Source organism: Pseudophryne corroboree, chromosome 12 (assembly GCF_028390025.1).
Source record: "Pseudophryne corroboree isolate aPseCor3 chromosome 12, aPseCor3.hap2, whole genome shotgun sequence".
Lineage (NCBI taxonomy): Eukaryota > Metazoa > Chordata > Amphibia > Anura > Myobatrachidae > Pseudophryne > Pseudophryne corroboree.
The window spans coordinates 5724555-5739943 of record NC_086455.1 but is presented as its reverse complement, the minus strand read 5'-3'; the positions used below and the strand labels follow the sequence as shown (position 1 = coordinate 5739943).

At 46.6% G+C, this 15389-nt stretch overlaps 1 protein-coding gene across 1 annotated transcript in view; it reads right to left on the bottom strand.

The window, feature by feature from the left end:
- Window positions 1-3166: 3166 nt before the first annotated feature.
- The window catches only part of LOC134980100 (nuclear receptor ROR-alpha A-like), a 52310-nt gene continuing 40087 nt past the window's right edge, over window positions 3167-15389 (bottom strand). The window contains exons 7-10 of the mRNA XM_063946755.1: window positions 9960-10067; window positions 7323-7433; window positions 4990-5099; window positions 3167-3769 (exon numbers count right to left, since the gene is read on the bottom strand). Of these exons, the coding sequence (XP_063802825.1) occupies window positions 3623-3769; window positions 4990-5099; window positions 7323-7433; window positions 9960-10067 (476 nt within the window). The 3' untranslated portion in view covers window positions 3167-3622. The remainder of the gene's footprint in view (window positions 3770-4989; window positions 5100-7322; window positions 7434-9959; window positions 10068-15389) is intronic.

Genomic DNA, 15389 nt, shown 5'->3' with positions numbered 1-15389 from the left:
AGGCCACACACACTACTGAGCCTCATTTTGACTTGTTTTAAGGACATTACATCAAAGTTGGATCAGCCTGTAGTGTGTTTTTCCACTTTAATTTTGAGGGTGACTCCAAATCCAGACCTCCATGGGTTAATAAATTTGATTTCCATTGATCATTTTTGTGTGATTTTGTTGTCAGCACATTCAACTATGTAAAGAACAAAGGGGCAGATGTATTAACCTGGAGAAGGCATAAGGAAGTGATAAACCAGTGATATGTGCAAGGTTGTTAGGATCTGATTGGCAACAGCCAATCAGATCCTAACTGTTAATTTACATATTGGAGCTGATTGGCTGGTGCCTTTATCACCTTGCACATATCACTGGTTTATCACTTCCTTATGCCTTCTCCAGGTTAATACATCTGCCCCAAAGTATTTAACAAGAATATGTCATTCATTCGGATCTAGGATGTGTTATTGTATTTTAGTGTTCCCTTTATTTTTTTGAGCAGTGTATATGTATATATATATATATATATATATATATATAATATTGTGGCAGGGTCAGCATGATTCCACATAAGATTTATGTGGAATGGCAGGCTTTTTACAGGATTGGAACAGCAGCAACAGGTCTGATGGAATTCAGTCCAGGTTTTAGCTGAGTCTGTGGTAAGACACAGCTGGGCTAATCACTTCACCTTGCTTGCTATCTTTAAAAATATGTTTTGTTCAGTAGGTTATTGCTCCTGATGCCAGCAAGTGGCCAGGCAATAGATGGGAGTCTGGGGTTACATTAGGAGCCGTTTGGAATAGGCGCTGTTTATGATTACCAGAACTTGGAATGTTATTCTGCTGTTTTAAGAACTGCCAGTTAACCTGACTTGCAGAAACTGCATGTAAAGCTGTATCCTGCTTGAGGTGAGGTTTTACAAGTTCGATACTTTGGCATCTGAGGACCTAAAGTTTGGTCAATCAGTTCTGCAGGAGCCTCAGCGCTCTCTCTCCCGTACTGGGAGCGTTGGTACATCCCCATGGTACTAAACGGAACCCCAGCATTATCTAGGACGTAAAAGAAAATAGGATTTTAATTACCTACCGGTAAATCCTCTTCACGTAGTCCGTAGAGGATGCTGGGCACCCGCCCAGTGCTTCGTATTCCTGCTTTGTTACTTGGTTAAGTACTGTTTTTCAGCGGTTGTTGAATCGTTTCAAGCTGGTTAGCTTGGCTTTCCGTTTGTTATGTGTGAGCTGGTGTGAATCTCGCAACTATCTGTGTATTTCCTTCTCTCAAAGTATGTCCGTCTCCTCGGGCACAGTTTCTAGACTGAGTCTGGTAGGAGGGGCATAGAGGGAGGAGCCAGCCCACACTGTTAAACTCTTAAAGTGCCAGTGGCTCCCAAAGGACCCGTCTATACCCCATGGTACTAAATGGAACCCGAGCATCCTCTACGAACTACGAGAAAAGGATTTACCGGTAGGTAATTAAAATCCTATTTTTTATAGCCTTTTCAGCACGAATTGGTGGTGTTCTTATATTGCACTAGGAGGCATTCTTTGTTCTTTATTGCATTTCACATTGGAAGAGATAGTGTGGACTACAACAAGGAGCTTAGCCGTCCCTTACCAGTGGATTATCCTGGGCACTGTCTTTTGAGTTTATATATGGACTAATATTTATGTGATACAGGTTGAGTATCCCATATCCAAATATTCCGAAATACGGAATATTCCGAAATACAAACTTTTTTGAGTGAGAGTGAGATAGTGAAACTTTTGCTTTCTGATGGCTCAATGTACACAAACTTTGTTTTATACACAAAGTTATTAAAAATATTGTATTAAATGACCTTCAGGCTTTGTGTATAAGGGGGGTCATTCCGAGTTGTTCGCTCGCAAGCTGCTTTTAGCAGATTTACTCACGCTAAGCCGCCGCCTACTGGGAGTGAATCTTAGCTTCTTAAAATTGCGAACGACGTATTCGCAATATTGCGAATACACCTCTCTTAGCAGTTTCTGAGTAGCTCCAGACTTACTCGGCATCTGCGATCAGTTCAGTGCTTGTCGTTCCTGGTTTGACGTCACAAACACACCCAGCGTTCGCCCAGACACTCCTCCGTTTCTCCAGCCACTCCCGCTTTTTTCCCAGAAACGGTAGCGTTTTTCCGCACACACCCATAAAACGGCCAGTTTCCGCCCAGTAACACCCACTTCCTGTCAATCACACTACGATCACCAGAACGATGTAAAAGCTGTGAGTAAAATTCCTAACTGCATAGCAAATTTACTTGGCGCAGTCGCACTGCGGACATTGCGCATGCGCACTAAGCGGAAAATCGCTGCGATGCGAAAAAAATTACCGAGCGAACAACTCGGAATGACCCCCAAGGTGTATATGAAACATAAATGAATTGTGTGAATGTAAACACACTTTGTTTAATGCACAAAGTTATAAAAATATATTGGCTAAAATGACCTTCAGGCTGTGTGTATAAGGTGTATATGTAACATAAATGCATTCTGTGCTTAGATTTAGATCCCATCGCCATTATATCTCATTATGGTATGCAATTATTCCAAAATACGGAAAAATCCCATATCCAAAATACCTCCGGTCCCAAGCATTTTGGATAAGGGATACTCAACCTGTATACACTAGTATAGCGGCAAAATCTATGTTTTTCGTATATATATCACTATTGACTAATGGTTGCTATTTCTGACACTACTGGCTTTGATATGGATATGTGAGCAATTTTACTTCTAGGAACAACCAGTGGGAAGTAATATCTTCAGCTGTTTTGTACCTATGTCCATTGAGGATTCTGCCTTGAGCTCACAATTTGCTGGCAGGAGCGTGTAAGATCTCCCCTATTGGCGACACTGGAGTCTCGCACCTTTCTGATGCTGTAAGGAATTAAAAAAAACTTGTATGTTATTTTATCAAGGATAAAAATATTTTTGATATCAAATAATCATTGACAACTGGGCCCTTGTTTCTGGGTGATTTGGTGGCAGGGTATACTTCCAAAATACATCAGATATACCAGCATTCAGTAGTAGAATTTCCAGGATGACTCTAGTCAAAGGGATCATATGTGTGCTAAACCGTATGTTTGAACCGGTTGAGTAGTGATGTCAAACCACACCCCTGTGTATGCGAAAAAAGATCTGCAGTTCACAGGAAATGTACATGAAATTAATTTTATTATAAAAATAGAGGAATACGGCATAGGACACTTATAGATTATTGTCAGGCAGATACAACAGAGGCAGCATATATACAATATGTGACACTAGACTAACCTGTAAGGGGGTGATACATCTTCCCCCTCTACCTGTATGCCTTTCTGGCTTTATCATTACACAATGTTTTAAAGTCCATTGTGTTTAATGCTATGGCTACCAGGCTCCTATCCAGTTCTTTATTAGAGTTCATCAGACAATTGCAAACTCTTGAGCCCAATAGTTAATGCCCACATTTGACAGTGTAAATAAAATAGCAATCACTACTGGACAGGTATTGGAGAGGGTTGATGTGTAATGATGACTATTGCTCGGGAGGCAATGTTATTATGAGGCTACTGTGGCTGGAGGGACAGGAGATGGCTGGCTGAGAGCCGGATGGTGTGCTAGTCGCCCTATCATGAGATTTCAGGCTCAGAGATAAATAGCTCCTTGTACAGTGGGGGGAACCTCTCCCACGCGATGCCCAGGTGCATCTGTCTGAAGATGTTCAGTTTCTCCACGTGTAGCTGGCAGATGGCGGACAGTCTATCCTTCTGTGGAAGCTGGGGGGAATAATGAGCAAACTTTTAGATACTGATCATTGTGTGGCATTGTGATGTTTGCAGAGCACGCCCCCATCTCTCCTACTGACAAGCGCCTATACGTGTGACACCTACAGGAAGAAACTTAGGTTTATTTCATTCTATTGAGTTTACGATGCCCTCACCTTCCCCATACACCGTTTCCCTCCTCCCCACTCCCAATAGCCCACTGCCAGAAATAAACAGACTGAGACTTGTAGTTGGCAAATTAAAGGTCGCATTTGGATAAATTGGGACTTCTGGTGGCATACATAGCTCTGCGGGACACCAGCCCTTACCGCAACTGAATCTTGTAACCGACCAGAGCGCGCCTTTTCTGACCCTGGCGCATAGGCCTTGGAGGACTCGCCCAGCCCCCTCTACTGGCTTTGATCCAACCCCCCCTTCCACTTGCATACAGGTGGTACCATGCAACTCAGCTGCACCCTGGAAGGGGTGATATCTCCTCAGATTCATTAGCGCAACTGTTGGCTTCCGTCATTACTATGACCTGTTCTGCAAATAAAAACGGTTAGTACAGTCCCACCTAGCATTACACTTACCACTGCCCTTCTTGTGCATAAAAACTGTGTTAGCAATTTCCACCCCGCTGCTTGCATATCAGTGCCAGCACTGGGCTACTGACTTTACTTGCAGTTCGGGGTTGGGTGGTTATTACCAAATTCCACTGTGACTTGCGCTGCCCTGCCCTGCTCCCTGCGTAAATAGGCACCAACTCTATGGGGAGGGTCAACCTCTGCTTTCCCATTCCCCCATATCCACTTTCTTGCCCAGCCTTTCTTTGTTACCGTGTAACCTATTTTTCCTCACCCATGTGCATACCCTCACCCATGGGCCCCCTGCTGCAAGCTTAGAGGGCCCATCTTTATGGTTTATAGGTGCCACCCCTTTGCACAGTTCACACAAAACTTCCATACATACTCTTCCTGCACCCAGACAACCTGAGTCATGTTGATAGTGACTGGCAGTAGTAAGACCACTCTTAGCACAAAGTCAGCCAATCTTCCGAGCGGCATCATGAAGACCTAGGGAATGCAGCGTTTATACGAGAAGTAGTGGCCTTTAGCAGTGATCATACCATTCCCATCAATAGAATTGTGATAAGGTATAATCATGATTTCATTTAGACTTTAATATGACTAGTGTTGATATTGATTGCACTGTACAAGTGACTCTCTGACCTTGGTGTAAATGCCTTCTCGGTGGGTAGTTCGAAGCAGGTGTCTGAAGGCCAAATGTAACTTCCTGTGCAGAGTCTCCACTTTCTGCTTCTCCTGTAGCCAGGGGCGGCCTGAGGAAAGTTGGATTTTCGTTATGAAAAGTTGTGAGAAATTTACAACAAATCTAGATTATAAAATAAGCCGAGTGGCTGCTTATCGGGGCTTCTGATGCTGCCTCCTGCACTGACCTCCGCCTCCCCGATCACATGACCACCGCCGGGGTCAGGGGAAGAGGGGACTGTGGTGCTGCTCCGACTCTGAGTGCCGGCTCCCGGGCTGCGGCACCTTTACTGCAGACCCAGCCTGCTGCAGCAGGCATGGGACACTGTAGGTCGCCGCAGCTTCTCAGGGATTAGGTTTCGCCTGCCTCACGCACACTGAACCTGTCTGTTTTCTGGAGAAAGGGCATTTTTTTGGGTGTGGTTCATCAAATCGACAGTATCTAGGTCGACAATGTTTAGGTCGACCACTATAGGTCGACAGTCAATAGGTCGACATGGATGGAAGGTCGACAGGGTTTCTAGGTCGACATGTGCTAGGTCGACAGGTCTAAAGGTCGACATGAGGATTATTATTATTTTTTGGTGTCGTTTTCTTCGTAGAGTGACCGGGATCCCAAATTAGTGCACCGCGTTCGCTCGCCATGCTTCGGGCATGGTGCCTTCGCTCCGCTGCCGCTTCGCTCGGCACAGATTACCGTTCCAATCGTAGTCCACGTGGATCGTTAAGTATGAAAAAATTCAAAAAAAGAAAAAAATTGTGAAAAACTCATGTCGACCTTTAGACCTGTCGACCTAGAAACCCTGTCGACCTTCCATCCATGTCGACCTATAGTGGTCGACCTAAACATTGTCGACCTAGATACTGTCGATCTTCAGACCGGATCCCCATTTTTTTTCAGGTGATCTATTAGGATAGGCTGTAAAAAACAAAACAAAAACAACAACAAAAAATCGGGGAAACCTTGTTTTTCGCGCCCGATGTTTTACCAGGACTAATTGGATATCCCCCTAAGTGGTGATAGTAGTGATGGCAGCTGCGCCAGATAATGGTAAACAGTGGGTCAGTACGATGCCCACACCTAAACATGCATATAGGGCCCAATTCAGTAAGGATTGCAGTTTCTACGATCAAATAGTTGCCGCCCAGAAATAGAAAAAAAAACGTCCATCGTAAAAATTGCGAATGCATCATAATATGGCGGCTGATCGCAAAATCATACGTAATTACCGGAACCTCAAAGATTTTTCCTATCTGCTCCAGGCAAGGTCGTCCGCAATTTTTGCTAAACAAGAGGCTGGAAGTGGTCATCGCTGACGTAAGAGGCCCTCCTTAAAAATGCCTGGGCACGCTTGCGTTTTTTCAGACACACCCAAAAAATGAAGATTTTACGCACAGAAGCGCCGGCTTCCTGTCACTCAAAACAGCGGCTGCATTGCGCTCACAATGTGTATGCATTTTCTGTCGCTGTTTTTGCTAGTGTGTGCGCAATGCGAACGCTGCACATGTCAGTCGTTGGATAATCGCCCATATTGCAAGTCGCAAATTTTGTCATCCAACCTGAATTGGGCCCATAGTGCGTTAGCATCCCGTTACCGGAATATCTGCATTCTGAATGTGGGCGAGTCAGAAACAGGTTCTCAGGCTCGTATACTGGGGGTCATTCCGAGTTGATCGTAGCTGTGCTAAATTTAGCACAGCTACGATCGTAAACTCAGACATGCGGGGGGACGCCCAGCACAGGGCTAGTCTGCCCCACATGTAACTCCCGGCCAGCGCAGCTACTGCGGCTGGCCGGGAGTTGTGTGTCGCTGCCGCTGGCCGCAGTGGCTGCGTGAGGCGTCATGCAGCCGCCGCGCCACGCCACCCCAATGGTCTGGCCACACCTGCGTTGGCCGGACCGCACCTACTAAATGGCGGCTTAGCGCCGCCGTTCATCCCCCTCTGCCCAGCTACTGCCTCTGTCTCAGAGGCGATCGCTGGGTACCGACAACTGCCATGCGCCGGCACACTGCGGCACCGGCGCATGCGCAGTTTCGACCCGATCGCTGCGCTGCGACAAACTGCAGCGAGCGATCGGGTCGGAATGACCCCCACTATGCAGAAACTCACACCTACAGCTTATATCTGCTAGACAGTTGTGTCTTCAAGTTAAAAAATATAAGAAGAATAAAGCGCTGAAATATCAAAGCTTATCCCAATGTATCAGCATCCATATCCTATGCAGTGGGCACCACATCGAGGTCAATACGGTCATTAGTGTACTCTTCAGATAAGTGTCTATTGTCTCTTACTGGGATCGAGTAGGATCAGGGCGCTAAAGACGGCCAGCTCACGTTCCGACAGGCTGAGAGCACACAGGGACCGGCACAGGTCGCACATGGAACTGACGAGGTCGCTGCACCCTGTAAGAACAATGCAAACTCTTTAGTGTGCTGTATGTGTATATGTTACATATATACGGCCGCTTAGGAAGCTCAAACTGCCGCAAGATCTTCTAATCCTCTTCTACTCAACAATCATTCAGTCCGTCCTCTGCTCCTCGATAATAGTATGGTTTGGCTCTGCCTCAATCCACGACAAAAATAGGCTACAGCAGGTTGTAAGGTCTGCTGAAAACATCATAGGGACAAATGTTCCGGCAGTGGAGGATATCTATCGGGCAAGGGTTACGAAGAGGGCGGGGAGGATTAGTGACGACCATTCTCACCCTGCTCAAGATATGTTCCGACAGATACCGTCTGGCAGAGAGTACTGCTCGCAACTAGCGCAAACTGCTAGACACAGGAACAGCTTCCTCAAGCAATCAGACTGCTCAACTCAACATTCGCTTAGTAATGCCCTCGTATTCAGATCTCTACTTGTGTATCCTAGTCATACGTCACGTTCTTCCTCCTCTGTTTTTTGTTGTATATCATATACTGTATGGGAGCTGTAGCTATCAGAAACCAATTCCTTGTGTACTGATATACTTGTCAATAAACTGATATATATATATATATATATATATATATATATATATATATATTGTGGCAGGAGAGGTACTTTGCCACCTGTAAGCTACACACAGGGTCCTGGGGGTGGATGGGAAGTGTGGATGAACCGGGTTCCCATCCATTTGGCCCAGACCAGGTCTTATAGGTTTCTTAGCTCAAGAAGCTGCTTCATCAGCCAGCATCTGGGTGCTGGGTTTAAAGCAGAGTCTCTCCCATGAGTGTGCGCTCCTGAAGTCAGTTAGTGTCCAGGTGATAGGCCTGCTAGGGACAGTGGGATCCGGAGGGCTGGGCCACTAGTGTCAGGATGCCGGGACCTGAAGGGTTCCTTATTAAGTAAGAGGGATTGAGGCAGGGCCTAACCTCCCTGGTAGTTTATACTAAAGACAGTAGTTTATACTTTGTTTTATGTATATTTTTGTTTTTGAGCTACATGAATAAAAGGTATTTGTTGTTTTTGCACAAGCCTGGAGTCGGTCGTTGGTGGAATTTTTGTAGCAGAGCACATTCTAGCAAGACTCCTGTTACAATATATTCAGATAAAATAAAGGTGCAGGGTTCATAAGTTAAGACATAAATCACACTCACCTCCTCCTTGCTAGAGAAAAGGATTTATTCAGGTGTACAGCATATTACACAGGCAATGTACTGCAAATGCACAGTACACTTGAATGAATCCTTTTCCACTGAATGAGAGTGCGGGTCCTGAAGGTGAGTGTGACGGACTTGACAATCGCAGTCTCGTTTTGGGTCAGCAGTTATTAGCATATGAGCCTAGTTCACGTCAGGCTCACATCACATACACTTATGTCTGACTTGTGGTCATTCTTTTAACAATTTATTTTATTTGCAGGAAATACATTTGATTATTAGCATCAATAAAACTGGTAAAATCTCAGGATCAACTCTGTTCTCTGTTCTGTGTACAGAAAATAACGCATGCACAAGTGCTTAATATATGCAGAGAAGTGACCAATCAGCGTCCGTGGAATATTTGCAAACATCCAATCAGATGTAGTTCAGTAGAGCTGGGTACTGCCATTATTTGCACATACCCTTGAAAGCTCCTAAATAATAATGTGTCTTTTTAAAGCTGGGTACATACCTGAACGACATGTCTATGGAGGTGATTCAGACCTGATCGCTACTGAGCGTTTTCGCACAGCGGGCGATCAGGTAGTAACTGCGAATTTACACTCCCCCTGGAGGCGGCGACTATCTGAACGCAGGACATATACACCAGAGTTTTGACTATTTAAAGTATATGACAAGTACAAAGAATATATTACAAATATCTTCCATGCCTTACTCAAATAATTTTTGTAGTCAAAACTCTGGTGTAAAAATTATTTTCCGCACATCTCTGATCAACACTCGACAAATTACCTTACCGCACGTCACTGGTAAGTACTCACGCTGACCGATCGGCTGCTCGGTGCATCGGTTAGGACACCTAGCTGGGCGATATTTGAATTTGCCCACCCATCTGTGACATTAGCCCCTTCCCCCACAACAAATATACAGGCGCTTGGCGGACTGCCGGTACATACAGCCAGCTACACAGCTGATGCTATATGTCTGTGAACAACATTGTTCAAAGACATATCGGGAGTACACACATGTCGATGGGCTCACCAATATATCGGCCAGTGTGTACCCAGCTGGTCTGCGAGAGTTGGCAATTGCATGAACACGCCCTTAGAGTACCTGACCTGATAATGTCCTCATGCCACAGTTCCATATGTATGCAGGGGTAAGTCGCAGAATCGTGCCAACTTACATGGGCACACACAGTGCAGAGCGAATTGATGTAATTTTCGCAAACTGGCATAGTAGCACTGCCACCGCGTCATACCTTTAATCTAAAGCTCTATCAGAAGTAATGCTTGAAGACCTAGAAAACATGCCCAGCTGACTTCCCGCACCTCCGCGTCTTACCCAGGGAATGGAAGAGTTCCAGTTGGGCATATTTGCCTTCAAAAAAGATTGTGTTGTTATAACAGTTAAAGGCTCGGCTCATCCTGATCAGCAGCAGCTCCATTGCACCTAGAGGTTATAAGTGAAATGTAAGCAAGAATAAGTCAATGATAACTTAATGAAATGTTTGTGATATTAGAAATGGTAGCACAAGAGACCTGTGATAATGATTAGTGACCTGTGAGATATCTCTGTACATATAATGAGGAGGTCTGCATGGGATATATAGCTCTGTACGTATGATGAGGAGGCCTGCAGGGGCTATATAGCTCTGTACGTATGATGAGGAGGCCAGCGGGGGCTATATAGCTCTGTACGTATGATGAGGAGGCCAGCGGGGGCTATATAGCTCTGGATGTATGATGAGGTGGCCTGTGAGGGTTATATAGCTCTGTACGTATGATGAGGTGGCCTGCGAGGGTTATGTAGCTCTGGACGTATGATGAGGAAGCCTGCGAGGGTTATATAGCTCTGGACGTATGATGAGGAGGCCTGTGAGGGTTATATAGCTCTGGACGTATGATGAGGAGGCCTGCGAGGGTTATATAACTCTGGATGTATGATGAGGAGGCCTGCGAGGGTTATATAGCTCTGGACGTATGATGAGGAAGCCTGTGAGGGTTACATAGCTCTGGACGTATGATGAGGAGGCCTGCGAGGGTTATGTAGCTCTGGACGTATGATGAGGAGGCCTGTGAGGGTTATATAGCTCTGGATGTATGATGAGGAGGCCTGTGAGGGTTATATAGCTCTGGACGTAGGATGAGGAGGCCTGTGAGGGTTATGTAGCTCTGGACGTATGATGAGGAGGCCTGTGAGGGTTATATATCTCTGTACTATTATGAGGAGGCCTGCAAGGGTTACATAGCTCTGGACGTATGATGAGGAGGCCTGTGAGGGTTATATAGCTCTGTACTATTATGAGGAGGCCTGCAAGGGTTACATAGCTCTGGACGTATGATGAGGAGGCCTGTGAGGGTTATATAGCTCTGTACTATTATGAGGAGGCCTGCAAGGGTTACATAGCTCTGGACGTATGATGAGGAGGCCTGTGAGGGTTATATAGCTCTGTACTATTATGAGGAGGCCTGTGAGGGTTACATAGCTCTGGACGTATGATGAGGTGGCCTGTGAGGGTTACATAGCTCTGGACGTATGATGAGGTGGCCTGTGAGGGTTACATAGCTCTGGACGTATGATGAGGTGGCCTGTGAGGGTTATATAGCTCTGGACGTATGATGAGGAGGCTTGTGAGGGTTATATATCTCTGGATGTATGATGAGGTGGCCTGTGAGGGTTACATAGCTCTGGACGTATGATGAGGTGGCCTGTGAGGGTTACATAGCTCTGGACGTATGATGAGGAGGCCTGTGAGGGTTATATAGCTCTGTACTATTATGAGGAGGCCTGTGAGGGTTATATAGCTCTGGACGTATGATGAGGAAGCCAGTGAGGGTTATATAGCTCTGGACGTATGATGAGGAGGCCTGTGAGGGTTATATAACTCTGGACGTATGATGAGGAAGCCAGTGAGGGTTATATAGCTCTGGACGTGTGATGAGGAGGCCTGTGAGGGTTATATACCTCTGGATGTATGATGAGGAGGCCTGTGAGGGTTACATAGCTCTGGACGTATGATGAGGAGGCCTGTGAGGGTTATATAGCTCTGTACGTATGATGAGGAAGCCTGTGAGGGTTACATAGCTCTGGACGTATGATGAGGAGGCCTGTGAGGGTTATATAACTCTGGACGTATGATGAGGTGGCCTGTGAGGGTTATATATCTCTGGACGTATGATGAGGAAGCCTGCGAGGGTTACATAGCTCTGGACGTATGATGAGGAGGCCTGTGAGGGTTATATAACTCTGGACGTATGATGAGGTGGCCTGCGAGGGTTATATAGCTCTGGACGTATGATGAGGAGGCCTGTGAGGGTTATATAACTCTGGACGTATGATGAGGAGGCCTGTGAGGGTTATATAGCTCTGGACGTATGATGAGGAGGCCTGCGAGGGTTATATAGCTCTGGACGTATGATGAGGAGGCCTGTGAGAGTTATATATCTCTGGATGTATGATGAGGTGGCCTGTGAGGGTTACATAGCTCTGGACGTATGATGAGGAGGCCTGTGAGGGTTATATAACTCTGGACGTATGATGAGGAGGCCTGTGAGGGTTATATAGCTCTGGACGTATGATGAGGAGGCCTGTGAGGGTTATATAACTCTGGACGTATGATGAGGTGGCCTGCGAGGGTTATATAGCTCTGGACGTATGATGAGGAAGCCTGCAAGGGTTACATAGCTCTGGACGTATGATGAGGAGGCCTGTGAGGGTTATATAGCTCTGTACGTATGATGTGGAAGCCTGTGAGGGTTACATAGCTCTGGACGTATGATGAGGAGGCCTGTGAGGGTTATATAACTCTGGACGTATGATGAGGTGGCCTGTGAGGGTTATATATCTCTGGACGTATGATGAGGAAGCCTGCGAGGGTTACATAGCTCTGGACGTATGATGAGGAGGCCTGCGAGGGTTATATAGCTCTGGACGTATGATGAGGTGGCCTGCGAGGGTTATATAGCTCTGGACGTATGATGAGGAGGCCTGTGAGAGTTGTATATCTCTGGATGTATGATGAGGTGGCCTGTGAGGGTTACATAGCTCTGGATGTATGATGAGGAGGCCTGTGAGGGTTATATAACTCTGGACGTATGATGAGGAGGCCTGTGAGGGTTATATAGCTCTGGACGTATGATGAGGAGGCCTGTGAGGGTTATATAACTCTGGACGTATGATGAGGTGGCCTGCAAGGGTTATATAGCTCTGGACGTATGATGAGGAGGCCTGCGAGGGTTATGTAGCTCTGTACGTATGATGAGGAGGCCTGTGAGGGTTATATATCTCTGGATGTATGATGAGGTGGCCTGTGAGGGCTATATAGCTCTGGACGTATGATGAGGAGGCCTGTGAGGGTTATATAGCTCTGGACGTATGATAAGGAGGCCTGTGAGGGTTATATAGCTCTGGACGTATGATGAGGAGGCCTGCGAGGGTTATATAGCTCTGGACGTATGATGAGGAGGCCTGTGAGGGTTATATATCTCTGGACGTATGATGAGGTGGCCTGTGAGGGTTACATAGCTCTGGACGTATGATGAGGTGGCCTGTGAGGGTTATATAGCTCTGGACGTATGATGAGGAGGCCTGTGAGGGTTATATAGCTCTGGACGTATGATGAGGAGGCCTGCGAGGGTTATATAGCTCTGGACGTATGATGAGGAAGCCTGTGAGGGTTACATAGCTCTGGACGTATGATGAGGAGGCCTGCGAGGGTTATATAACTCTGGATGTATGATGAGGAGGCCTGCGAGGGTTATATAGCTCTGGATGTATGATGAGGAGGCCTGCGAGGGTTATGTAGCTCTGGACGTATGATGAGGAGGCCTGCGAGGGTTATATAGCTCTGGATGTATGATGAGGTGGCCTGCGAGGGTTATGTAGCTCTGGACGTATGATGAGGAGGCCTGTGAGGGTTATATAGCTCTGTACTATTATGAGGAGGCCTGTGAGGGTTACATAGCTCTGGACGTATGATGAGGTGGCCTGTGAGGGTTACATAGCTCTGGACGTATGATGAGGTGGCCTGTGAGGGTTACATAGCTCTGGACGTATGATGAGGTGGCCTGTGAGGGTTACATAGCTCTGGACGTATGATGAGGTGGCCTGTGAGGGTTACATAGCTCTGGACGTATGATGAGGAGGCCTGTGAGGGTTATATAGCTCTGTACTATTATGAGGAAGCCTGCAAGGGTTACATAGCTCTGGACGTATGATGAGGAGGCCTGTGAGGGTTATATAGCTCTGTACGTATGATGAGGAAGCCTGTGAGGGTTACATAGCTCTGGACGTATGATGAGGAGGCCTGTGAGGGTTATATATCTCTGGACGTATGATGAGGAGGCCTGTGAGGGTTATATATCTCTGGACGTATGATGAGGAGGCCTGCGAGGGTTACATAGCTCTGGACGTATGATGAGGAGGCCTGTGAGGGTTATATAACTCTGGACGTATGATGAGGTGGCCTGTGAGGGTTATATAACTCTGGACGTATGATGAGGTGGCCTGCGAGGGTTATATAGCTCTGGACGTATGATGAGGAGGCCTGTGAGAGTTATATATCTCTGGATGTATGATGAGGTGGCCTGTGAGGGTTACATAGCTCTGGACGTATGATGAGGAGGCCTGTGAGGGTTATATAACTCTGGACGTATGATGAGGAGGCCTGTGAGGGTTATATAACTCTGGACGTATGATGAGGTGGCCTGCGAGGGTTATATAGCTCTGGACGTATGATGAGGAGGCCTGCAAGGGTTATATAGCTCTGGACGTATGATGAGGAGGCCTGTGAGGGTTATATATCTCTGGATGTATGATGAGGTGGCCTGTGAGGGCTATATAGCTCTGGACGTATGATGAGGAGGCCTGTGAGGGTTATATAGCTCTGGACGTATGATAAGGAGGCCTGTGAGGGTTATATAGCTCTGGACGTATGATGAGGAGGCCTGCGAGGGTTATATAGCTCTGGACGTATGATGAGGAGGCCTGTGAGGGTTATATATCTCTGGACGTATGATGAGGTGGCCTGTGAGGGTTACATAGCTCTGGACGTATGATGAGGTGGCCTGTGAGGGTTATATAGCTCTGGACGTATGATGAGGAGGCCTGTGAGGGTTATATATCTCTGGATGTATGATGAGGTGGCCTGTGAGGGTTATATAGCTCTGGACGTATGATGAGGAGGCCTGTGAGGGTTATATAGCTCTGGATGTATGATGAGGAGGCCTGTGAGGGTTATATAACTCTGGACGTATGATGAGGTGGCCTGTGAGGGTTACATAGCTCTGGACGTATGATAAGGAGGCCTGTGAGGGTTACATAGCTCTGGACGTATGATGAGGAGGCCTGTGAGGGTTATATAGCTCTGGACGTATGATGAGGAGGCCTGTGAGGGTTATATATCTCTGGATGTATGATGAGGTGGCCTGTGAGGGTTACATAGCTCTGGACGTATGATGAGGAGGCCTGTGAGGGTTATATAGCTCTGGATGTATGATGAGGTGGCCTGTGAGGGTTATATAGCTCTGGACGTATGATGAGGAGGCCTGTGAGGGTTATATAGCTCTGGATGTATGATGAGGTGGCCTGTGAGGGTTATATAGCTCTGGACGTATGATGAGGAGGCCTGTGAGGGTTATATATCTCTGGATGTATGATGAGGAGGCCTGTGAGGGTTACATAGCTCTGGACGTATGATGAGGAGGCCTGTGAGGGTTACATAGCTCTGGACGTATGATGAGGAGGCCAGTGAGGGTAATATAGCTCTGTACA